At 46.9% G+C, this 26,108-nt stretch overlaps 1 protein-coding gene and 8 non-coding genes across 9 annotated transcripts; all 9 read left to right on the top strand.

Moving 5' to 3' along the window:
* Positions 1 to 72, top strand: Trnaf-gaa (transfer RNA phenylalanine (anticodon GAA)). Its single transcript has one exon. It is a non-coding gene; the product is annotated as a tRNA-Phe (tRNA).
* Positions 73 to 1,879: 1,807 nt separating this feature from the next.
* Trnaf-gaa (transfer RNA phenylalanine (anticodon GAA)) lies at positions 1,880 to 1,952 on the top strand. The gene has a single exon. It is a non-coding gene; the product is annotated as a tRNA-Phe (tRNA).
* Positions 1,953 to 7,074: 5,122 nt separating this feature from the next.
* Positions 7,075 to 7,147, top strand: Trnaf-gaa (transfer RNA phenylalanine (anticodon GAA)). Its single transcript has one exon. It is a non-coding gene; the product is annotated as a tRNA-Phe (tRNA).
* A 3,634-nt stretch (positions 7,148 to 10,781) lies between these two features.
* Trnaf-gaa (transfer RNA phenylalanine (anticodon GAA)) lies at positions 10,782 to 10,854 on the top strand. The gene has a single exon. It is a non-coding gene; the product is annotated as a tRNA-Phe (tRNA).
* Positions 10,855 to 13,588: 2,734 nt separating this feature from the next.
* Trnaf-gaa (transfer RNA phenylalanine (anticodon GAA)) lies at positions 13,589 to 13,661 on the top strand. Its single transcript has one exon. It is a non-coding gene; the product is annotated as a tRNA-Phe (tRNA).
* A 6,383-nt stretch (positions 13,662 to 20,044) lies between these two features.
* Trnaf-gaa (transfer RNA phenylalanine (anticodon GAA)) lies at positions 20,045 to 20,117 on the top strand. The gene has a single exon. It is a non-coding gene; the product is annotated as a tRNA-Phe (tRNA).
* A 1,003-nt stretch (positions 20,118 to 21,120) lies between these two features.
* On the top strand, positions 21,121 to 21,639 carry LOC119446010 (uncharacterized). Its single transcript, XM_037710319.1, has one exon. The coding sequence runs from the start codon at positions 21,121 to 21,123 to the stop codon at positions 21,637 to 21,639; it is 519 nt and encodes a 172-aa protein (XP_037566247.1).
* A 4,065-nt stretch (positions 21,640 to 25,704) lies between these two features.
* Positions 25,705 to 25,777, top strand: Trnaf-gaa (transfer RNA phenylalanine (anticodon GAA)). Its single transcript has one exon. It is a non-coding gene; the product is annotated as a tRNA-Phe (tRNA).
* Positions 25,778 to 26,026: 249 nt separating this feature from the next.
* On the top strand, positions 26,027 to 26,100 carry Trnaf-gaa (transfer RNA phenylalanine (anticodon GAA)). The gene has a single exon. It is a non-coding gene; the product is annotated as a tRNA-Phe (tRNA).
* Positions 26,101 to 26,108: the final 8 nt, after the last annotated feature.

The raw sequence follows: 26,108 nt of genomic DNA, 5'->3' as shown, positions 1-26,108 counted from the left end.
GCCGAAATAGCTCAGTTGGGAGAGCGTTAGACTGAAGATCTAAAGGTCCCTGGTTCGATCCCGGGTTCGGCATATGCGTCGTGGTTTCTTTTTTTGCGACATCTGTAAATAACAAAAACAAAGGGAGTTATTACTGATTGTAAGCTTTTCGGATATTTCCACATTAACGCCATTGTTAAACTACTAATAGGAGTGATTTGCGGAAAGGGAGTGGCGGAGCGAATCTGTTTAAAAAAAGGGTTGCGCAATTTGCGAATATGTCAAAGGGAACTTTCATGGGAATGAAACAATCGCATTACGCAGCACTGCTTCGAAATTCGTTCTGCCGAAATAGCTCAGTTGGGAGAGCGTTGGACTGAAGATCTAAAGGTCCCTCCCGGGTTTCGGCATATCCGTTATTTTTTGTTTTATTGACAGCTGTAAATAAGATGACAAAGGGATTCATATACTGCATTGTAAGCTTTTCGGCTATTTCCTCATTAACGCCATTGTTAAACTTAAAAGAAGTGTGATTTGCGTAAAGGAAGTGGCGGAGCAAATCTGTTTAAAAACTGTCGCGCATACTGCGAATAGGTTAAAGGGCACGCTCATGGGAATAAAACAATCGCTTTGCGCTGCACGGCTTAGACTTCCGTTCTGCCGAAATAGCTCAGTTGGGAGAGCGTTAGACTGAAGATCTAAAGGTCCCGGGTTTCGGCATATCCGCTATTTTTTGTTTTATTGACAGCTGTAAATAAGATGACAAAGGGATTCATATACTGCATTGTAAGCTTTTGGGCTATTTCCTCATTACGCCACTGTTAAACTTAAAAGAAGTGTGATTTGCGTAAAGGAAGTGGCGGAGCAAATCTGTTTAAAAAACTGTCGCGCATACTGCGAATAGGTTAAAGGGCACGCTCATGGGAATAAAACAATCGCTTTGCGCTGCACGGCTTAGATTTCCGTTCTGCCGAAATAGCTCAGTTGGGAGAGCGTTAGACTGAAGATCTAAAGGTCCCGGGTTTCGGCATATCCGCTATTTTTTGTTTTATTGACAGCTGTAAATAAGATGACAAAGGGATTCATATACTGCATTGTAAGCTTTTCGGCTATTTCCTCATTAACGCCATTCTTAAACCTTAAAGAAGAGTGATTTGCGTAAAGGAAGTGGCGGAGCAAATCTGTTTAAAAAACTGTCGCGCATACTGCGAATAGGTTAAAGGGCACGCTCATGGGAATAAAACAATCGCTTTGCGCTGCACGGCTTAGATTTCCGTTCTGCCGAAATAGCTCAGTTGGGAGAGCGTTAGACTGAAGATCTAAAGGTCCCGGGTTTCGGCATATCGGTTATTTTTTGTTTTATTGACAGCTGTAAATAAGATGACAAAGGGATTCATATACTGCATTGCAAGCTTTTCAGCTATTTCCTCATTAACGCCATTCTTAAACCTTAAAGAAGAGTGATTTGCGTAAAGGAAGTGGCGGAGCAAATCTGTTTAAAAAACTGTCGCGCATACTGCGAATAGGTTAAAGGGCACGCTCATGGGAATAAAACAATCGCTTTGCGCTGCACGGCTTAGACTTCCGTTCTGCCGAAATAGCTCAGTTGGGAGAGCGTTAGACTGAAGATCTAAAGGTCTCGGGTTTCGGCATATCCGCTATTTTTTGTTTTATTGACAGCTGTAAATAAGATGACAAAGGGATTCATATACTGCATTGTAAGCTTTTCGGCTATTTCCTCATTAACGCCATGCTTAACCTTAAAGAAGAGTGATTTGCGTAAAGGAAGTGGCGGAGCAAATCTGTTTAAAAAACTGTCGCGCATACTGCGAATATGTCAAGGGAACTTTCATGGGAATGAAACGATCGCATTGCGCAGCACTGCTTCGAAATTCGTTCTGCCGAAATAGCTCAGTTGGGAGAGCGTTAGACTGAAGATCTAAAGGTCCCTGGTTCGATCCCGGGTTTCGGCATATGCGTCGTGGTTTCTTTTTTTGCGACATCTGTAAATAAGAAAAACAAAGGGAGTTGTTACTGAATTGTAAGCTTTTCGGATATTTCCACATTAACGCCATTGTTAAACTACTCTAAGAGTGATTTGCGGAAAGGGAGTGGCGGAGCGAATCTGTTTAAAAAAAGGTTTGCGCAATTTGCGAATATGTCAAAGGGAACTTTCATGGAATGAAACGATCGCATTGCGCAGCACTGCTTCGAAATTCGTTCTGCCGAAATAGCTCAGTTAGGCCGCGGTAACAGGAGTGTCGTTGCGGACAACGAGTACCAAATTGTTTTGCCGAGTTTGCCAACAGGGCGTTTTGTTGTGAACACAGTTTTTTTACATTGTGATATCAGGGCCCGCCCATACCGGTGGAAGATTTCCGCGATGCGCTCGCCCCGTTATCGCTCCTGCCGGAAGTGGTGGCTCTCGGGGCCTACCGTATGAGCCATGTTTGGGCCGTGACCTTCAAAGACAACGAAGCTGTGAAGAAGATCGTCAGTGTTGGTGAGCTACAGGTCAAGAAGGGCCGATGCCTCGTCATTGACCCCGCCAACCAGGATGTACGCTTAAAAGTGCATTGGCTGCTGCACACCGTTCCTGACGAGGACGTGCGTCTTGCCTTCGCGCCGTTTGGAAAGGTCACGGACGTCGCCCGCGACCGGTGGCGGGTGCATGGCGTGGCTGACAAGAACTCTACCACAAGACTGGTTACGCTGAAGTTGAAGCCGGGCGTAATGCTTGACGACCTGCCACACCAGGTGAGCGTCTCCGGAGAGCTGGCTCTTGTGGTTGGTGCCGGGCAGGGCCCTCTCTGCCTACGCTGCCGCGGGACGGGCCATATTCGTCGCGACTGCCGCATTCCGCGGTGTGGTGCCTGCCGACGCTTCGGTCACGAAGAGAGTCAGTGCGAGCGGACGTACGCTAGCGTGACCGGACCCGTGAGCAACGACGACAACTCCGCCCTACTCATGGACGAGGCGGATATGGAAGACACATCGACCACGGACTAAGGAAGCAGCTGGCGAGAAGGCAGAGTCGGAGGCACGACCTCAGAAACAGGGGCAACTGTCGATGAAGCCGTCGACACTGAACAGCAAGAGCAAGTGGAGGGCACTGTAGCCATGCCGAACCGTGAGGAAGAGAGCCCACCTGACCCGGGAACGGCCTCCACCCCCCCTGAACATGAAGACATGGACACCCATACCGGGCTGCCTAACTTGCAGGCGGGGAAACGTCCGCGCGACCAGACCAATAGCCTGGCTACGACTGCAGGACAGCAGCGGCGGAGACGAGCCACCGCCCAAAGCGCCAGGTATGAGGAGACCAACCTTGAGCTGCGGCCGAACATTACGGCCGATCCACGGCAGGCGGGTAAACCGCCTCCGTAGTTCTGTACTGTGTTTTGCTTGAGGCGGGTTGGGGGGTTCGTGAGTGCAATGGCCGTCACCCTGAGCGCTATTCTCTTGGATATGTGGTCAGGAACGAGGGCCCGAGTTGCATGTCAGTGTTGTTTTCGAGAGGTCGGTTTGTGTTCCCATTTGTGGCACTCAACGCGGTTATCGGCGCGTCATTATCAACACTCGTCCCTGCGTAACTGTGACGGGCACCATTCTACCGTGTAGCCATGGCAGCTAATGTCGAAGGAGCGCTACGTGTAGCCACGTTAAATGTACGAGGGCTCGGTGCAAGAAGGCGGCAATGTCAGCTAAGTCGCCTACTCTTAGATAATGACTTGCATCTTGTGGGAATCCAAGAAACCAAAATAGAGAGCCAAGAGCTAACCGACAGAATGGTGTCCAATTTTCGTGCGCACTTCGACGTGTGTGTTTCTCACGCTGTTGGTGGATCAGGTGGTTGCGCTATATTCATTCGAAGAAACTTTGGCATTTGTGTGAAGTCAATGTTTTCGTGTGAAACAGGTCGCCTTTAGTGGCTGATTTTTGTTATTGCGATATGGATTTCCGAGTCATTTGTATCTACGCACCGAATATTGAAACCGACCGGCGAATCTTCTTTGAGCGACTTGAAGCGTACGTAAACTGCCACAAGGTGGTAATACTGCTGGGGGATTTTAACTGTGTGTGCACTGCTGACGATCGCGCAAAAGTTTTCACGCGTTCGCGATAAGAGTGCTGTATTGCTAAATGCGCTGGTGCACGATTACGACTTGGAAGATATCGGTAGTGTCTTCGCCAGCGGTACCCACCCGCAGTTTACGCACTTCCAGCGTGATAGCCACGCTCGGCTAGATAGATTATATGTGTCCAGCCGAATTGGTGCCCTTGTGTAGTGAATATGATGTGCAACCCATTGCATATAGCGATCACTGCTTGGTAACTGCCACTTTCCGGGAAAAGACAGATCAAACACACCTTTAAGTGGGACCTCTGGAAATTGAACGCGCAGTTGCTGGATGACGATGCTTTCGTTGATGCCGTTGCGAAGGAACTACAAACCTGATTTCAGTCGAATTAGCAAGCTTCGCCATTAAATGGGAAGAATTTAAACAGAAAGTAAAAACAATGGCTATTGAAAGAAGCAGTGTCCTTCGGCATAACCTGAAACAGGCAGAAACGAACCTTCGCCAGCAACTGCAATTTTTCATCTGCATGAAAGTGTCCAGCCTGGTGTGTATGTTAACGAAATAAAGGAAGTGAAAGCCGAACTCGAAAGGATAGACTCTGAGAAATACAAAGCCGCCGTTGTGCGATCAAGGTCTGAGAAGCTGTGGGCGGGAGAAGCGCCAACAAAACGAGGCTCTCTCAGACGAGAAAAGGTACGCACGTCGGAAGGAAAATCCGCCAGCTAGCTAAAGGCAATGACATCACTTCCGACAAAAACGACATCAAACAAGGGATCGTCGATCACTTCAAAGCCTTCTTAGGTCACCACGTGAACCTAAAGATGGCTACCAGACGGAATTCCTTCATTGATGCCAAAGCTCGATGAAGAAGTTAAGGCACGGCTAGAACATCCCATTACCCTGAGTGAGATAGAGTGCGCAATAGACGAGTTGGCGCCCGGTAAAGCACCTGGGCCTGATGGCTTAGGGGCCACTATCTATAAAACTTTAAGTCTGCGCTGGCTCATGTCCTCCAACTAGTTATTAGCGAAGCGTATGACCGAAAAAGATTGCCCTTGTCCTTCACAACCTCGCATATTGTGCTAATCCCGAAGAGTGATGATGAAAAGAAACGCTTGTTGCCTGGCTCATATCGCCCGATAACTCTAGCCAACGTTGACTATAAAATATTCACGAAAGTTTTAGCAAAACGACTGCAAAGTGTCATCAAAGCAGTGGTAGGCCGCACCAGATTGGTGGCATTAAGGGGCCGCAGTATTACAACAAATGTACACGTGGCTCGAAGTGTGCTAGAGTGTTGCGATGCGATTGGCGATTACGTCGCGATGATGCAGATCGATTTGGCCAAAGCCTTCGACCTCGTCTCGCACAGGGCTCTACTATACATACTTGAACACACGAATGTTGGCAGTGTGATAACGGAAGGTGTCACGATGGCGTACAAGAACTGCTCAACGCGAATTATTGTTAATGGGGAGCTCACCGATAGCCTTTCGTGTGCTCTCGTCGGTGCGTCAAGGATGCCCGCTTTCGCCCCTTCTGTTTGCTGCTTATCTCGAGCCATTCTGCTTGCCATTAAAACAACGAACGCATAACAGGCTATCGACTACAGGCAGCACACGTTAAAATATTGGCGTATGCAGACGACATCGCGATTTTCTGCACTGATAAAGCGAGCATTATAGAGGCAACTGCTGTTGTCGAAAAGTTTTGCAATTCAACTGGAGCCCAGATAAACTGGGATAAAAGTTATGGCTTCTGGCATGGGAGTTGGGAAGACAAGCCCGAGACCTTTTCTCGATTGAATTGGTCAAAGGTTACCTACACAGTACCTGGGGGTGCCTCTCGGAAGTTACCGTGAGCCCGAGCAGTACTGGCTCGACCAAGTTTCGACGAGCAAAGGAAAAGGCTGACGGTTGGAGAGGCAAGCAATTGTCAATGGTTTCTAGAGCCACTGTTTGCAACCTTTTTTAGTTTCAAGATATGGTATGTTATGAATGTGTTGTGTGCTGCGCGGGTAAGCGTACAAAAAATTCACCGCATTTTCGCCACTTCATTTGGGCCTCTACCTGGGAGAGGACGAGTCGAACAAATTGTTTTTCCCGGTCAAGAAAGGTGGGCTGGGTCTGGTTCACTTGTTTTTGCGACAAATTGTGTCACGCTTTGTGTTTCTGCGGGATCAAAGTGATCCTTTCTTCGAACACTAAGTACAAGTACGGCTGGGTAGACTTCTTCCAGGATTTGTTGTTTCGTCGGCTCAGACATGCCGGGAACCGTGACTGGGTACCTGCGTGAAGTGGTGCTGGCATATAGGATGTTGAATGTGCGTTTTCGCTGCAGTATCTGTCCATCGTTACAAAAAAAAAATTCGTACAGAGATCTTGTGGACACGATGCTACCAGTGCCTTTGTACCGTCGCCACACCGTGGAGCCCCGACAGGACGTTCTAAAAAGAGTCAAGAAAAATGCCAGTAAGGCCATCACTAAGTCCTTTCTTTTTCAATTACATACAAACACACTTCCCGTTAAGACCTGGCTTCATAGCAAGGGTATTTTCATCCCCTGGACAACGGACTGCTTTTTATGTAAAAAAACCAGAAACAATAGAACATGTTTCCTAGATTGCTGGGACCCGATCTTTCACTGGACGTTCTGCAGAGAACGCTGAAGAAGCAGTTACCCCTGGACCCGTATGGAATACGCTTCTTGCCAATAGATACCTCAGAGGACAGTACCGTATGACCTCATTATGGTCCTGGGCCTCCACGCGAATGTGGAAAACTCGCATGCATGTGAACATGCAGACATCGTTGTGAAACCGGTCGAGAACAATTCATTGAGATGTTTTTACGTGATAACGCATACAAAGTCTGCCTGATCCACCACATGGATGTCCCTGTATGGATAACTGGTGTCCCACTGAAAAGATTTTAGTGCTGTGTTGGCCAAAGTGGGCTGGCACGTTTTATCAGTTTGTAAACATTGATTTTGTACGTCGAGACGCAAAAAGAAAAAAAGAAATAGCTCAGTTGGGAGAGCGTTAGACTGAAGATCTAAAGGTCCCGTGGTTCGATCCCGGGTTTTCGGCATATCCGCTATTTTATTGTTTTATTGACAGCTGTAATAAGATGACAAAGGGATTCATATACTGCATTGTAAGCTTTTCGGGCTATTTTCCTCATTAACGCCATGTTAAACCTTAAAGAAGAGTGATTTGCGTAAAGGAAGTGGCGGAGCAAATCTGTTTAAAAAACTTGTCGCGCATACTGCGAATAGGTTAAAGGGCACGCTCATGGGAATAAAACAATCGCTTTGCGCTGCACGGCTTAGATTTCCGTTCTGCCGAAATAGCTCAGTTGGGAGAGCGTTAGACTGAAGATCTAAAGGTCCCGGGTTTCGGCATATCCGCTATTTTTTGTTTTATTGACAGCTGTAAATAAGATGACAAAGGGATTCATATACTGCATTGTAAGCTTTTCGGCTATTTCCTCATTAACGCCATTGTTAAACCTTAAAGAAGAGTGATTTGCGTAAAGGAAGTGGCGGAGCAAATCTGTTTAAAAAACTGTCGCGCATACTGCGAATAGGTTAAAGGGCACGCTCATGGGAATAAAACAATCGCTTTGCGCTGCACGGCTTAGACTTTCCGTTCTGCCGAAATAGCTCAGTTGGGAGAGCGTTAGACTGAAGATCTAAAGGTCCCGGGTTTCGGCATATCCGCTATTTTTTGTTTTTTATTGACAGCTGTAAATAAGATGACAAAGGGATTCATATACTGCATTGTAAGCTTTTCGGCTATTTCCTCATTAACGCCATTGTTAAACCTTAAAGAAGAGTGATTTGCGTAAAGGAAGTGGCGGAGCAAATCTGTTTAAAAAACTGTCGCGCATACTGCGAATAGGTTAAAGGGCACGCTCATGGGAATAAAACAATCGCTTTGCGCTGCACGGCTTAGATTTCCGTTCTGCCGAAATAGCTCAGTTGGGAGAGCGTTAGACTGAAGATCTAAAGGTCCCGGGTTTCGGCATATCCGCTATTTTTTGTTTTATTGACAGCTGTAAATAAGATGACAAAGGGATTCATATACTGCATTGTAAGCTTTTCGGCTATTTCCTCATTAACGCCATTGTTAAACCTTAAAGAAGAGTGATTTGCGTAAAGGAAGTGGCGGAGCAAATCTGTTTAAAAAACTGTCGCGCATACTGCGAATAGGTTAAAGGGCACGCTCATGGGAATAAAACAATCGCTTTGCGCTGCACGGCTTAGATTTCCGTTCTGCCGAAATAGCTCAGTTGGGAGAGCGTTAGACTGAAGATCTAAAGGTCCCGGGTTTCGGCATATCCGCTATTTTTTGTTTTATTGACAGCTGTAAATAAGATGACAAAGGGATTCATATACTGCATTGTAAGCTTTTCGGCTATTTCCTCATTAACGCCATTGTTAAACCTTAAAGAAGAGTGATTTGCGTAAAGGAAGTGGCGGAGCAAATCTGTTTAAAAAACTGTCGCGCATACTGCGAATAGGTTAAAGGGCACGCTCATGGGAATAAAACAATCGCTTTGCGCTGCACGGCTTAGATTTCCGTTCTGCCGAAATAGCTCAGTTGGGAGAGCGTTAGACTGAAGATCTAAAGGTCCCGGGTTTCGGCATATCCGCTATTTTTTGTTTTATTGACAGCTGTAAATAAGATGACAAAGGGATTCATATACTGCATTGTAAGCTTTTCGGCTATTTCCTCATTAACGCCATTCTTAAACCTTAAAGAAGAGTGATTTGCGTAAAGGAAGTGGCGGAGCAAATCTGTTTAAAAAACTGTCGCGCATACTGCGAATAGGTTAAAGGGCACGCTCATGGGAATAAAACAATCGCTTTGCGCTGCACGGCTTAGATTTCCGTTCTGCCGAAATAGCTCAGTTGGGAGAGCGTTAGACTGAAGATCTAAAGGTCCCGGGTTTCGGCATATCCGCTATTTTTTGTTTTATTGACAGCTGTAAATAAGATGACAAAGGGATTCATATACTGCATTGTAAGCTTTTCGGCTATTTCCTCATTAACGCCATTGTTAAACCTTAAAGAAGAGTGATTTGCGTAAAGGAAGTGGCGGAGCAAATCTGTTTAAAAAACTGTCGCGCATACTGCGAATAGGTTAAAGGGCACGCTCATGGGAATAAAACAATCGCTTTGCGCTGCCGGGCTTAGATTTCCGTTCTGCCGAAATAGCTCAGTTGGGAGAGCGTTAGACTGAAGATCTAAAGGTCTCGGGTTTCGGCATATCCGCTATTTTTTGTTTTATTGACAGCTGTAAATAAGATGACAAAGGGATTCATATACTGCATTGTAAGCTTTTCGGCTATTTCCTCATTAACGCCATTGTTAAACCTTAAAGAAGAGTGATTTGCGTAAAGGAAGTGGCGGAGCAAATCTGTTTAAAAAACTGTCGCGCATACTGCGAATAGGTTAAAGGGCACGCTCATGGGAATAAAACAATCGCTTTGCGCTGCACGGCTTAGATTTCCGTTCTGCCGAAATAGCTCAGTTGGGAGAGCGTTAGACTGAAGATCTAAAGGTCCCGGGTTTCGGCATATCCGCTATTTTTTGTTTTATTGACAGCTGTAAATAAGATGACAAAGGGATTCATATACTGCATTGTAAGCTTTTCGGCTATTTCCTCATTAACGCCATTCTTAAACCTTAAAGAAGAGTGATTTGCGTAAAGGAAGTGGCGGAGCAAATCTGTTTAAAAAACTGTCGCGCATACTGCGAATAGGTTAAAGGGCACGCTCATGGGAATAAAACAATCGCTTTGCGCTGCACGGCTTAGATTTCCGTTCTGCCGAAATAGCTCAGTTGGGAGAGCGTTAGACTGAAGATCTAAAGGTCCCGGGTTTCGGCATATCCGCTATTTTTTGTTTTATTGACAGCTGTAAATAAGATGACAAAGGGATTCATATACTGCATTGTAAGCTTTTCGGCTATTTCCTCATTAACGCCATTGTTAAACCTTAAAGAAGAGTGATTTGCGTAAAGGAAGTGGCGGAGCAAATCTGTTTAAAAAACTGTCGCGCATACTGCGAATAGGTTAAAGGGCACGCTCATGGGAATAAAACAATCGCTTTGCGCTGCACGGCTTAGATTTCCGTTCTGCCGAAATAGCTCAGTTGGGAGAGCGTTAGACTGAAGATCTAAAGGTCCGGGTTTCGGCATATCCGCTATTTTGTTTTATTGACAGCTGTAAATAAGATGACAAAGGGATTTCTACTGCATTGTAAGCTTTTCGGCTATTTCTCATTACGCCATTGTTAAACCTTAAAGAAGAGTGATTTGCGTAAGAGGAAGTGGCGGACAATCTGTTTAAAAAATGTCGCGCATATGCGAATAGGTTAAAGGGACGCTCATGGGAATAAACAATCGCTTTGCGCTGCACGCTGTAGACTTCCGTTCTGCCAAATAGCTCAGTTGGGAGAGCGTTAGACTGAAGATCTAAGCCCGGGTATATCCGGTTTCGGCATACCAGCTGGTTTCTATTGCATTGAACAGCTGTAAATACAGATGCATTTCCTCATTAACGCCATTCTTAAACTTAAAGAAGATTGATTGCGTAAAGGAAGGGCGGAGCAAATCTGTTTAAAAAACTGTTCGCGCATACTGCGAATAGGTTAAAGGGCACGCTCATGGGAATAAAACAATCGCTTTGCGCAGCCGGGCTTAGATTTCCGTTCTGCCGAAATAGCTCAGTTGGGAGAGCGTTAGACTGAAGATCTAAAGGTCCGTGGTTCGATCCCGGGTTTCGGCAATCCGCTATTTTATTGTTTTATTGACAGCTGTAAATCAGATGACCAAAGGGATCATTACTGAATTGTAAGCTTTTGGCTATTTCCTCATTAACGCCATCTTAAACCTTAAAGAAGAGTGATTTGCGTAAAGGAAGTGGCGGCGCAAATCTGTTAACAACTGTCGCGCATACTGCGCATAGGTTTAAAGGGGGCACGCTCATGGGAATAAAACAATCGCTTTGCGCTGCAGGGCTTAGTTTTCCGTTCTGCCGAAATAGCTCAGTTGGGAGAGCGTTAGACTGAAGATCTAAAGGTCCCGGGTTTCGGCATATCCGCTATTTTTTGTTTTATTGACAGCTGTAAATAAGATGACAAAGGGATTCATATACTGCATTGTAAGCTTTTCGGCTATTTCCTCATTAACGCCATGTTAAACTTTAAAGAAGAGTGATTTGCGTAAAGGAAGTGGCGGAGCAAATCTGTTTAAAAAACTGTCGCGCATACTGCGAATAGGTTAAAGGGCACGCTCATGGGAATAAAACAATCGCTTTGCGCTGCACGGCTTAGATTTCCGTTCTGCCGAAATAGCTCAGTTGGGAGAGCGTTAGACTGAAGATCTAAAGGTCCCGGGTTTCGGCATATCCGCTATTTTTTGTTTTATTGACAGCTGTAAATAAGATGACAAAGGGATTCATATACTGCATTGTAAGCTTTTCGGCTATTTCCTCATTAACGCCATTGTTAAACCTTAAAGAAGAGTGATTTGCGTAAAGGAAGTGGCGGAGCAAATCTGTTTAAAAAACTGTCGCGCATACTGCGAATAGGTTAAAGGGCACGCTCATGGGAATAAAACAATCGCTTTGCGCTGCACGGCTTAGATTTCCGTTCTGCCGAAATAGCTCAGTTGGGAGAGCGTTAGACTGAAGATCTAAAGGTCCCGGGTTTCGGCATATCCGCTATTTTTTGTTTTATTGACAGCTGTAAATAAGATGACAAAGGGATTCATATACTGCATTGTAAGCTTTTCGGCTATTTCCTCATTAACGCCATTCTTAAACCTTAAAGAAGAGTGATTTGCGTAAAGGAAGTGGCGGAGCAAATCTGTTTAAAAAACTGTCGCGCATACTGCGAATAGGTTAAAGGGCACGCTCATGGGAATAAAACAATCGCTTTGCGCTGCACGGCTTAGATTTCCGTTCTGCCGAAATAGCTCAGTTGGGAGAGCGTTAGACTGAAGATCTAAAGGTCCCGGGTTTCGGCATATCCGCTATTTTTTGTTTTATTGACAGCTGTAAATAAGATGACAAAGGGATTCATATACTGCATTGTAAGCTTTTCGGCTATTTCCTCATTAACGCCATTGTTAAACCTTAAAGAAGAGTGATTTGCGTAAAGGAAGTGGCGGAGCAAATCTGTTTAAAAAACTGTCGCGCATACTGCGAATAGGTTAAAGGGCACGCTCATGGGAATAAAACAATCGCTTTGCGCTGCACGGCTTAGATTTCCGTTCTGCCGAAATAGCTCAGTTGGGAGAGCGTTAGACTGAAGATCTAAAGGTCCCGGGTTTCGGCATATCCGCTATTTTTTGTTTTATTGACAGCTGTAAATAAGATGACAAAGGGATTCATATACTGCATTGTAAGCTTTTCGGCTATTTCCTCATTAACGCCATTCTTAAACCTTAAAGAAGAGTGATTTGCGTAAAGGAAGTGGCGGAGCAAATCTGTTTAAAAAACTGTCGCGCATACTGCGAATAGGTTAAAGGGCACGCTCATGGGAATAAAACAATCGCTTTGCGCTGCACGGCTTAGATTTCCGTTCTGCCGAAATAGCTCAGTTGGGAGAGCGTTAGACTGAAGATCTAAAGGTCCCGGGTTTCGGCATATCCGCTATTTTTTGTTTTATTGACAGCTGTAAATAAGATGACAAAGGGATTCATATACTGCATTGTAAGCTTTTGGGCTATTTCCTCATTAACGCCACTGTTAAACTTAAAAGAAGTGTGATTTGCGTAAAGGAAGTGGCGGAGCAAATCTGTTTAAAAAACTGTCGCGCATACTGCGAATAGGTTAAAGGGCACGCTCATGGGAATAAAACAATCGCTTTGCGCTGCACGGCTTAGATTTCCGTTCTGCCGAAATAGCTCAGTTGGGAGAGCGTTAGACTGAAGATCTAAAGGTCCCGGGTTTCGGCATATCCGCTATTTTTTGTTTTATTGACAGCTGTAAATAAGATGACAAAGGGATTCATATACTGCATTGTAAGCTTTTCGGCTATTTCCTCATTAACGCCATTCTTAAACCTTAAAGAAGAGTGATTTGCGTAAAGGAAGTGGCGGAGCAAATCTGTTTAAAAAACTGTCGCGCATACTGCGAATAGGTTAAAGGGCACGCTCATGGGAATAAAACAATCGCTTTGCGCTGCACGGCTTAGACTTCCGTTCTGCCGAAATAGCTCAGTTGGGAGAGCGTTAGACTGAAGATCTAAAGGTCCCGGGTTTCGGCATATCCGCTATTTTTTGTTTTATTGACAGCTGTAAATAAGATGACAAAGGGATTCATATACTGCATTGTAAGCTTTTCGGCTATTTCCTCATTAACGCCTTTGTTAAACTACTAATAAGAGTGATTTGCGGAAAGGGAGTGGCGGAGCGAATCTGTTTAAAAAAGTTTTGCGCAATTTGCGAATATGTCAAAGGGAACTTTCAGGGAATGAAACGATCGCATTGCGCAGCACTGCTTCGAAATTCGTTCTGCCGAAATAGCTCAGTTGGGAGAGCGTTAGACTGAAGATCTAAAGGTCCCTGGTTCGATCCCGGGTTTCGGCATATGCGTCGTGGTTTCTTTTTTTGCGACATCTGTAAATAACAAAAAAAAGGGAGTTATTACTGAATTGTAAGCTTTTCGGATATTTCCACATTAACGCCATTGTTAAACTACTAATAAGAGTGATTTGCGGAAAGGGAGTGGCGGAGCGAATCTGTTTAAAAGAAGGGTTGCGCAATTTGCGAATATGTCAAAGGGAACTTTCACGGGAATGAAACAATCGCATTGCGCAGCACTGCTTCGAAATTCGTTCTGCCGAAATAGCTCAGTTGGGAGAGCGATTCGACTTCCGACACCGTCGGGTACGGACGTGGTTGACATGAGCTCCGTCAGCACGGAGCGACTTCAGCGGGCGGAACAGGGCCGCGTTACCAGGACAAATATGAACGAGGATTCGGAGTATCAGGGCTGCTGCCACAATTACCAACTGGGCGAGTTGTTTTGAACAATTTGTTTTTACACTCAGACATGCGTGCTAGACCGTATCGCGTGGAACATTTCCGGGACATGCTGGCAAGTTTGAAGTTGCTGCCCGACGTAGTTGCGCTAGAGGCGTATCAAATGAATCACGTATGGGCAGTAACATTCAAGAACGGTGAAAGCTGTGAGCAAATGCTATGTGCAAGAGATGTCAAGGTCAAAGAGCGGCGTTGCATGGTTATCGATCCTGGGAAACCAAGCGATGCGTCTAAAGGTGCATTGGATGTTTCACAACCTTCCGGATGAGGATGTGTGCGAAGCCTTGGCACCCTTCGGCACTGTCAAGGACATTACTCGAGAACGGTGGCGTGTTCAGAACTTGCGAGAGAAAGGTTTCGTCAACACGGCTTGTCACTTGTGTTGTGGAAGGGACTGACCAGTGGAAGACTGCTACATTTGTTGCGTGTCGCGGGGAACAGGTCTTGGTAGTAGCACCAGTCAGAGCACCGCTTTGCCTTCGGTGCAGGAACACCGGACACATCCTTCGGGGAATGCCGCGTTCCTTGTTGCGCACTCTGACGTTCGCTATGGGCATGACGAGTCGCAGTGCGTGAAAACATACGCGAGCGTGACAGGCTAAGCACAAAAGAGGAAATGGTTGATCTTCTAATGGATGAAGCCAAAGTTGCTGAAGTGTCTCCTGGTGATGCGGATCAGACGAAGGTACCGGTGACGCCCCCTGAGCAAGAGCCACGGGGACCAGAGGAGGAAAATCGCTCGAGACAAGTGAGCCTGGAGATGAAGTGAAACAGAGCGCAAAAAACGACCCAAACATGGTTGACAACGTAGACATAGAACCATAAAGTACCGATACGACTTGCAGCGACGAAGCGTATGCTGAGGAAATGGAAGTAGCTGGCGTAAGCGGTCCGTCGTGAATAGAACTCGCGACCAAACCGACCGCGTGGACGGCGATTTAGGAGACCCTACAAGTGAAAAACCACCTGCAAATCAGTGGTTACGCATCGGCCGACCTTTCGACCGAAACCAATTATCCCGCCGGAAAGACAACCGGCGGCTAAAAAGTCAAGTAGGACGTGAACACGTGCCTGCGAAGGCGCACGGGGGAGAACCACGCACCATGGCTACAAACTCGAGAAAGGTCGTGTGCTACGCATCCAAGGTACGCGTGAAGACGGTTTTTGGAAATTGTGGGAATCTGTGTATACTGACATGCATGCATGCATCTGTTGGACGTTATGCACGTTGGGTGTAGGCGCGGAATGCGCAATATGCGGTCAGTTTGTTTTTAATCGACAATGGCAGTGAATCTGGTGAGGACTGCGAGTGGCCAGGCTTAATGTACGTGGCCTTGCCGCAAGACGTCGGCAATATTAGGTCAGTCGCCTCCTTGCTGAAAATGAACTGGATCTTGTTGCAGTACAAGAAACAAGGTTGAAAGCGAAGAACAAACTGATCGCGGTAGCCACTTTTAGGATGTATGAACGCTTGTGTGTGCCATGCTGGGGACGTCCGGGGGCTGTTTACTTTTGATACGAAAGAGTTCGGTATCACTGAGAAGCGCTCACTGTAAGTGAAAACTGGTCGTCTTATCGCTTTTGATTTTTCTTTCAGTGGTTTTCAGTGGAGACTTATTTGTGTGTATGCGCCCAATGATATGCATGAAAGAAATGTGTTTTTCGCCGAAGTTGAACAGTATCTAAGTTGGGACAGCGATAGGTATATAAATATTTTGGGGGGACTTCAATTGCGTCTGTTATGCTCAAGATCGCGCTAAGCGAACCGCAGTGCGGGGCAAGAGTGCTCTGTATTTGAACACCCTAGTTCAGGAATACAACTTAGAAGATGTTGGCCGTCTCTTAACCGGTACAACACAACTGCAATATACGCATTGTCAGCGCGGCAGTCAGGCGAGATTGGATAGAGCGTATGTTTCGCTTGACCTTGTACCAACATGTAACGGCTATGTTGCACAGCCGGTCTTTCAGCGATCATAGTATGGGTTTTTTACCATTGGCGCCCGACCAAACAGTCACGTTTCAACTGGCAGCTTTGGAAATTTAATCAGACCTTCTGAAGATGATGCTTTGTTAGGAGAGTAAAAGAAGAAATAGCAAAAGTTAAACGACCAGCCAAGGGACTATGCATGGGAAGAGCTAAAATTAAAGTTAAAATGATCGCGATTGAAAGGGGATGTGTTAGGAGCACAATGAAAAAATTAAGGAAAAGGAGCTCCAACGACAGCTCGAGTTCTTGCTTAACATGGTGAGTGCCGAACCTGAAAGCTTACAGGTGATATTAGCACCGTTAAAAACGAATTGGTAGCTATTGACATTAGAAAATATAAGGCTGCTGTGATTCGGGCGCGAGAAGAGGCTATGGGTTGATGAGAGGCCAACAAACGCGCCCTGGCCAATGAAAAGAGGTATGCTATGAAGAATGAAATTCAACAAATCAGGTATGATGATAAGATCACATCGGATCAAAAAATGATAGAAAACGTCTTTGCAGAGAACTATCGAAACTTTTGGTGAAAGGGAACTGGTGGATTTAGGGTTTGAAACAGATTTCTTGAATTGCATGCCACAACTTGATGATGACGTAAGAGAGAGATTAGAAGAACAGATCAGCAAACGTGACATCGAGCATGCGATAGCAGAGCTGGCTGACGGAAAGGCGCCGGGACCGGATGGGCTGGGATCTGCTTTTAAGTGCGAATGCACTTCTTAAGCGACCCGAAAACTCCGCCGGCATCCGCGCTCTCCTCCTCTCCCTAGCAACGGCGTGAGGAGCGGAGAGGAGCGTCTGTAGCAACGGCGCAGCGACGTCACGCCCCACGTGACTGCGCGCGCTCCGCCCTCCGCTCCTTGGCTGCGCGCGCCCCGCGCCGGCTCCGCACCGCTCTCCGCGCCGTGACGTCACGGCGCGTTGTGCAGCTGGCGCCTCCGCGCCGTGGCTGCGCGCGCCGCGCCGGCTCCTCGCACCCTCTCCGCGCCGTGACGTCACGGCGCCATGCAGCTGGTGTGCCTCTCCCCCCGTTAGGTTTGCACACCCTCGCGCCGCCGCCTCTCCCTCGCGCTGACAGCTCCCTCCTCGCCCGGTAACAACCCCTCGTGTGCGTACTCTCCCACCACTCACCCCCTCTCCAACCGCCTGGTGTGTTTCGCTCCGCCGTCACGTGTTTTGTGTGTGTGGCGCCGGCGCGTCAGTCGTGCTCTCTCGCTGCCGTCTCCTTCGCTCGGCTCTGCAGTTTAGTCGCGCGCGCCCCCTCATAGCATCACCCCGTGCTTCGCACTTCCTCATACTCCCCTTCGGAGAAATGCGGGTTTTTTATAAGCTTTCGCACTGAAGTGTCATATATATTATTACAACTGTTCGCTGAGGCATCCGAGAAAAAGCACGTACCTTCGTCATTTCGTAGTGGCCATATGGTCCTAATCCCAAAAACAGACGATCACGAGAAGTTTCTATCAGTAAGCTCATATAGACCAATTAGTCTTACAAATACATACTACAAGGTATTCATGAAAATCCTGGTGAAGAGGCTACAAACTGTGATCAAAGACATTGTCGGGCCACACCAAACATGTGGCATCAAAGGGCGCACCATTTCCACCAACACTCATGTGGCACGCAGTGTACTCGAATGCTGTGACGCCTTTTCAGGTCGAGTTGCCATGCTGCAGCTCGACCTAGCGAAGGCATTTGATCGAGTGTCACATGAAGTGCTGTTTCTTATTCTTAATTACGTAAACGTTGGCAATGTTATTATGGAAGGAGTAAAAATGGCATATTGGGGCTGTACTATACAGATTACCATTAATAAAAACCTGAGTGAAAGGACTTCAGTCAAATCCAGAGTCCGGCAAGGATGTCCGCTCAGCCCCCTGCTTTTTGCGGTCTACCTTGATCCATTCTGTTTAGCCGTGATCCGCAGCGAGAATATTAGAGGATTTAGACTGCAAAGGACCGAAGTAAAAATGTTGGCGTACGCGGATGGCATTGCTGTTTCTGCGATGATCGAGAAAGTATCCGAGAAGTCGTTCGCGTGGCAAAAGAGTACTGCAAGCAAACAGGATGCGAAATAAATTGGGAAAAAACCTGTGGCATATGGCATGGTCATTGGGACGTAACGCCAGATTGTTTTGCATCGGCACGCTGGACGACTACACTAGCAAAATATCTGGGAGTGCCACTCCAGCATTACAAAGATAGCAAGGATTACTGGTTGGACGAAACTGATAAGATGAAGGAAAAAGCAGGTGGCTGGATGGGACGAGGCTTGTCAATGTTCAGCCGCGCTAGTGCTTGTAACTTGTTTTTAGTAGCCAAAGTGTGGTATGTAATGCAAATTCTGTTCATGGCTAGAGTGAATGTGCAAGAGATACATAGGGTATTCGCTGTGTTTATGGGGTTCCAGTTGGGAAAGGGTCAGCCCGCAGTAATTTGTTTCGGTCAGTTCGCAGTGGTGGACTGGGTCTCGCTCACTTGTATATCCAGCAGCTTGTGCCGCGCTGTTTCTTTTACGAGACCAAAGTGATGGTTTCTTGCGACAGTAATTCAGGTACGGCTGGCAAAAACTCTGCCACAGTTCATTATAGCGTCCTTGTGAAGACAGAGGACAAGTGTGACTGGATATATGCGTGAAGTGGTTATGTTTTTTCGTATCTTGCATGCGAGGTTTTCCTTGGAATATTTATGTACCATCACAACGAAAAAAGCTCTATAAGAATTAGTGGATTTAGATGCCAATACCTATATACCGAACTGTAAACGTGGCAGGACCAGGAAAAGACGTTTTGAAGAGAGTAAGAAGGATGCCCGTAAGATCTACAGTTAAAAGTTTCTTTTTAAATTGCATACAAATACATTGCCAGTAAGACATGGCTAGAACAGAAGGGAATTTACGTGCCACGGACAGCTACTGCTTGCTCTGCAAAAAAACCGGACCCGCCGTGGTTGCTCAGTGGCTATGGTGTTGTGCTGCTGAGCACGAGGCGCGGGATTGAATCCCGGCCACGGCGGCCGCATTTCAATGGGGGCGAAATGCGAAAACACCCGTGTACTTAGATTTAGTGCACGTTGAAGAACCCCATGTGGTCCAAATTTCCGGAGTCCCCCACTACGGCGTGCCTCATAATCAGAACTGGTTTTGGGCACGTAAAACTCCATAATTTTGCAAAAAACCGGAGACCATTGATCATGCTTTCATTGACTGTTGGGATGCAATATTTCATTGGGACATCCTACAGCGAAGGCTCAAAAAAGATCTTCCATCACACCGATAGGTATACGTTTCTTGGCCAGTGATAATGAAGGTGAAATACCGTACGATACGTTCATGCTCCTGAGCCTCCACAGCTTGTGGAAGACAAGAATGTCGGTCCGCCGTGCTGATAAATGTTCGCACGACACGTGAAAATTTCATTCTCAGTATTGCAGAAGTTAGAGAACATTATCAAGCGCAAACCGAGCCTCCTGAATGGGTGGCTATTCTTGATGACCTTGTAAATTTGAAAAGGTTTTAATATGACCACGTCAGTCAAGTGTGACTGATGTATTTTATACGTGTACTCATGTTTCGTTTGATTTCGTGTATTTCTGTCAAAGCAGGCAATAAGAAAAAAGAAAGCTCAGTTGGGAGAGCGTTAGACTGAAGATCTAAAGGTCCCTGGTTCAATCCCGGGTTTCGGCATATGCGTCGTGGTTTCTTTTTTGCGACAGCTGTAAATAACAAAAACAAAGGGAGTTATTACTGAAATGCAAGCTTTCGGCTATTTACACATTAACGCCACTGTTAAGTACTAATAAGAGTGATTTGCGGAAAGGGAGTGGCGGACGACTCTGTAAAACAAAAGGGTTGCGCATTCTGCGAATGCGTCAAAGGGAACTCTCATGGGATTGAAACAATCGCATTGCGCAGCACTGCTTCGAAATTCGTTCTGCCGAAATAGCTCAGTTGGGAGAGCGTTAGACTGAAGATCTAAAGGTCCCTGGTTCGATCCCGGGTTTCGGCATATGCGTCGTGGTTTCTTTTTTTGCGACAGCTGTAAATAACAAAAACAAAGGGAGTTATTACTGAAATGCAAGCTTTTCGGCTATTTACACATTAACGCCACTGTTAAAGTACTAATAAGAGTGATTTGCGGAAAGGGAGTGGCGGACGACTCTGTAAAACAAAAGGGTTGCGCATTCTGCGAATGCGTCAAAGGGAACTCTCATGGGATTGAAACAATCGCATTGCGCAGCACTGCTTCGAAATTCGTTCTGCCGAAATAGCTCGGTGGATTCTGCTCCTGCGGGCCTGCCATCCTGCGTCCGCTGAGACCGAGCTCAGCGGACGCAGGATGGCAGGCCCTTGAGGGGTGGCTACAGCGGCACGTTTCGGCCGTGGTAACAGCTCTTTTGACGTTGAAAACGATTATGAAGTTGTACTGCCAACCTGCCGACAGGACGAGTTGTTTGAATACGGTTTTTTAGATGCGGACGTCCGTTGCCGGCCATATCAAGTGAAGACTTTCGCGACACACTGGCCCGCCTGACGCTGCTCCCCGAGGTTGTTGCTTTGGGGGCGTATCGTAGGAGCCATGAGTGGGCGGTGACGTTCAAGAAATTGGATGCAGTGAAAACGATCCTGGCTCTCGGAGACATCAAGGTAAAAAACGGCCGCTGCCTCGTAATCGACCCGGCAAACCAAGACGTGCGGATGAAGGCACATTGGCTGCTTCACAATGTACTTGACGAAAATTTGCGACGTGCGTTTGCAGCGTACGGGCAAGTGAGTGAAATCGGCAGAGAGCGTTGGCGGGTACACGGCGTGACCGACAAAGGCTCGACGACCCGTCTGGTGACCCTCAGGTTGAAGGTGGGCCTTAAATTGATGACCTGCCTCATCAAGTGAACGTAAGCGGCGAGGAAGCCCTTGTTGTAGTGCCGGGAAGAGCGCCCATTTGTCTACGCTGCCGAGGAAAGGGGTACCTTCGTCGTGACTGCCGTGTGCCGCGTTCCGGGGGCTGCCGGATGTTCGGTCATGAGGAGCACGACTGCACGCTCTCCTATGCCAGCGTCACCGGGCCCGTGGGTGGTGATGACTCGTCCGAGCTGCTCATGGACGAGCGTGACGCTGAAGACGCAGCAAGTTCGGGCGACGGAGCGCTAGCGACGACAGACCTGGCCAAAGCAAGTGGGCCGAACGCGACAACGGGCAACAGCCCGCTGACCAGCCGTTGGAGCCACAACCCAGGGATTGCAACAGCCTCAGAGAGGCCAGAATCGTCTGAACCTCCCGCCAAGGAACCGGACGCTACCACCGGACAGGACAATATGGACCAGAGCGAGAGCGCAGCCGGCGGCCTGGCCGGCAAGCGCCCTTGGGACGAAGGTAGAGACGAGACAAGTACTCCCGATAGCGGCAGTGGTGGGGAACCACCGACGAAGGCAGCAGGGAATAGGCGTCCATCTTTCAAACCACGGCCGACAATTCCGGCCGGCCCTCGGGCAGAGGCCAAGCCGCCTCTGCAGTCTACACCACCTGGGTAGGTGAGGCTGTTGTGATTTCCCGGAAGGACATTAATGCGTAAGAGGCAAATGTTAGTGGTGTATGTGAGCCGCGATGAAAAACACGAGACTGGCTGAGACCCCCACATTCACCGATTAAGTCGTGCGGTTTTCGTTTTTTCTGGCGAGTATTTACGTGAGGTAGAAGCCGTATGGTAGCCTTGCCCATACGATAACATGCCCTATAAATTAGAAACAACCTTACGCGTAGCAACGCTTAACATTCGAGGGCTGGGGTGTAGGAGGTGGGAGTACAATTGCGCCGCTTGTTCCTCGAGAATGACGTTGATATTGCCGCCGTGCAGGAAACGAAAGTTGAGTCCCAGAGCAGACAGACCGCATGGTTTCGCCTTTCCGCGACCGCTACAATGTATGTGTCAGCCATTCTCATGGTACATACGGTGGTTGTTTACTTCTTTTGAAGAATTCAATTGGTATTCCTGTAGACTGTTTATATAATACCTTAGGACGATTGTATGCGACTTTTCTTTTTCTGGCGCGAGTTGGCGGGTTGTTTGTGTTTATGCACCAAATAGAGAGCAAGAGCGCAGAACGTTTTTCGAAAACCTTGAAGTGCACCTTTCGTGTGATAGGACAATTATTTTTCTTGGAGATTTCAACTGTGTTTGCACTCCCGAAGATAGGGCAAGCAAAGTGCCGGTGCGCGATTGTAGTTCCTTGTTTTTGAATGTTCACGAGCGAGAGTTGGATGACGTAGGATGTGTGTTGTCTGAGAGTACTCAGTACACACATTACCAGCATAACAGTCAGGCGAAGCTTGACAGAGCCTACGTATCTACAGCATTACTTCCTTGTGCCGAGACTATAGTGTTATGCATGTTTTCTTTCAGCGACCATAGCCTAGTTATGTTTACCATCAATAAAAAAAAGCAGAGATTCAATTGGGACCTATGGAGTTGAACGACAAGCTACTTGATGACACGTTTGTAGAGAACGGTAACATTGAATAGACAATTATTCAAGTGTAGCACGGGAAGTTTAATTTATACATGGGGAGTGTTTTAAAGAAAAGGTAAAATTGACGGGAATTGAAAGGGCATCTTGTATAAAACATAGCCAAAGAAAGAAGAAAAAGCAGTTGCAGTGTCAGTTCGATTTCTTACTCTGTCAAGAATGCGTGCCACCGGGCATGCGTAGTAAGGAAATTAAAGACGTTAAACGAAAGTTGGAGACTATAGACGTAGAGAGATATAAGGGAGCTTGTGGTGCGCGCACGCGCCGAGAAGCTTTGGTGTGGCGAGATGCCCACGAAACGTGCACTGGCAGACGAAAGGAGCTACTCAACTAAAACGAAATCAAGGCGATAGAATATCAAAACGTCGTCACAAACGATAAATCGATGATTGAACATGCGTTTGTGGATCATTATCGCGAATTGGTTAGGAAGCATGAAAGAGGGCAGTGGCACATTCAGAGATGAATTCTTAACACTTATGCCGCAACTCGATGACGCTTTAAAAGCAAGTTTAGAGGCAACTATCATTGCCAAAGAAATTGAAACATCGATTGAAAAAATGACACCTGGTCCAGATGGCCTAAGCGCAGCATTCTATAAGAAACATAAAAGCGCTGTGGCAAAAGCCTTATGTGCTGTTTTACATGAGGCGTAACGAAAAGAAAGAATTACCAGCATCCTTCAGAAGGTCGCACATTGTGGTTGATTCCGAAAACTGACGATCCCACTAGACAACTGTTTATTGCATCATATCGACCGATAACCTTAGCGAGTGTTGATTACAAACTTTTCATGGGTGTGTTGGCCAGGCGACTTCAAACTGTTATTAAAGAAATAGTAGGACCCCATCAAACCTGCGGCATCAAAGGAAGATTTATAACGGCGAATATTCACATTCCAAGGAATATTTTGGAATGCTGTGAGGATTTTGAGAGTAGGGTAGCGATGCTACAAATAGATCTCGAGAAGGCATTTGACCGCGTGACTCACGAGATACTTCTGTGCATTCTCGACTACCTAAAAGTGGGATCTGTGGTTTTTGAGGGGGTGCGAATGGCGTACACAGGATGCACTACGAGGATTGTAGTCAATAAGCAACTTAGCGAAAGCATTCCGGTCTTATCAAGTGTCAAACAAGGATGTCCCGCGTCAGCATTACTCTTCGCTATCTATTTAGAACCACTTTGTCAAAAAATGCTTCACAATGAACGAGTCCGTGGTTTCCGCTTGACCGCGGAAGTCAAAGTGCTTGGTTACGCAGATGATATCGCGGTTATTTGTAATGATCAAGAAGTGTCACAGTGGCAATAAGTGATGTCAAGTCATTCTGCGAGTGTACCGGTAGTAGAATTAATTGGAATAAATGTCTAGGTATCTGGCATGGGAAACTGGCATGAAACAAAAAAACGCCCTCATTGTACGAAAACGTCACTTGGACGGTAACACTTGACAAGTACTAAGGCGTACCGCTCCAACACTACCGGGACTAGAGCACTGCACGGGCTCGGGCTTACCCGAAAGCCCGGGCCGGGTAGAACAGTTTTTTCACGGGCTCGGGCACGTCGTGTGCTTTTTGACCCGGGCCCGGGCCGGGCTCGGGTTTTTTGACGCGGGCCCGGGCGGGCACGGGCTTTCTGGTGGTGTGCATGTAACGTGCAGCGAGTTATTCTCGGGCGTCTCAACTCTGAAAACATTATTTTGCTCTCGGGTCGGGTTCGGGCCGGTTTTGAGTCGGGCTCGGGTCGGGCTCGGGCCTAAGGTAAAGGGTTGGCGGGCCGGCCGGGCGGGTAACGTAGATTATTTCCGGGCCCGGGCCGGGCCCGGGTCTCGCCATAAATGTTTGATCGGGCTCGGGCCGGGCCCGGGCTCAAAAATCGGCCCGTGCAGTGCTCTAACCGGGACACAACAGAATATTGGAACGATGAAACAGAGCACCTACGCGTTAAGTCGCAAAAATGGGGAGGTCGAGATTTTTCAATGTTTACGCGCGCAACGGTGTGCACACATTTCTTGTTTCGCGAGTGTGGTATGTTCTTCAAGTGTTATCTATACACGTAATGCTGTTCAGAAGCTACACAGAGTGATGGCAGTATTTGTGTGGGCTTCTAAATGAGAAAGAACGAGTCGCACAAATTTGTTCCGCTCTGTGCGCAGTGCTTGGCCTGGTCCATCTGTTCTTGCGGCAGATCGTGGGTAGGTTTATTTTTTACGCCATCAGCTTCTTGAGAACAGTGTTACATGTGCGGGTTGTCAAATTATTTGCCAGAATTTATTGTTTCAACGGTCCATGTCGAACAAAGACGACCAAGGGGTTATATGCGCGAGATCGTTGGGGCTTCGAAATCCTAAAAGTACGCTTTTCGATGGAATATCTCTCTGGAGTTACACGAAAGAAATTATACAGGGATCTACAGAAGCCATGTTACCATTGCCGTTTACCGATCACTGTACCCAAGAGGTCCCGGAGACGATGTTTTAGGCAGAGTCAAAAAGATGCCTGTGTGACCATCAGTCAAAACTTTCTTTTCAAGCTACACAGTGGCACACTCCCTACCAAACCTTGGCTGCTAGAAAAAGGCATATTTGTTGTCTAGTCTGTATACTGCATCATCTGCAAAAAGCCGGAGATAGTTGAACACATATTTCTGGATTGTAGTGATGCAGTCTTTCTCTGCGACATCCTTCAGAGGACCTTGAAGAAAGACTTGCCCGTAACACCGTACGGCATCCGTTTCTGCCTGTCAAAAACGTAGGGGGTGTGCCCTACGATATGTTCATGGCACTCGTACTCCACAGCGTGTGGAGGACGCGGATGGCCGTGCGCAACGAGGACCTGCATCCTCGATCGGCACGAGAGAATTTCATCGAAAGTGTAGAATACTTGAGAGAAGTGTACAAAGTTCAAAATGAAAAGCCGGAGTGGTACCCCCTTTTGGGGGAACTGTCGTTGATGAAGCGATGGCGTTTTAACCCCTCACGTGCTGAAAGTTATGTGACAGCGCTTTTATATGGGACAATGCACTGTACATGATTGTTTTATATGCAAAGTAGGTAATAAAGAAAAAAAAAAAGCCGAAATAGCTCAGTTGGGAGAGCGTTAGACTGAAGATCTAAAGGTCCCTGGTTTGATCCCGGGTTTTGGCATATGCGTCGCGGTTTCTTTTTTTTGTGACAGCTGTAAATAACAAAACCAAGGGAGTTATTACTGAAATGCAAGCTTTTCGGCTATTTCCACATTAACGCCATTGTTAAAGTACTATAAGAGTGATTTGCGGAAAGGGAGTGGCGGAGCTAATCTGGTTAAAAAAAGGGTTTGCGCGATCTGCGAATATGTCAAAGGGAACTATCATGGGAATGAAACAATCGCATTGCGCAGCACTGATAATTCGTTCTGCCGAAATGGCTCAGTTGGGAGAGGCGTTAGACTGAAGATCTAAAGGTCCCTGGTTCGATCCCGGGTTTCGGCATATGCGTC

The sequence above is a fragment of the Dermacentor silvarum genome, chromosome 1 (assembly GCF_013339745.2).
Source record: "Dermacentor silvarum isolate Dsil-2018 chromosome 1, BIME_Dsil_1.4, whole genome shotgun sequence".
Taxonomy (NCBI): Eukaryota; Metazoa; Arthropoda; class Arachnida; order Ixodida; family Ixodidae; genus Dermacentor; species Dermacentor silvarum.
The sequence above is the reverse complement of the archived record's forward strand: the minus strand, read 5'-3'. Positions and strand labels throughout refer to the sequence as shown.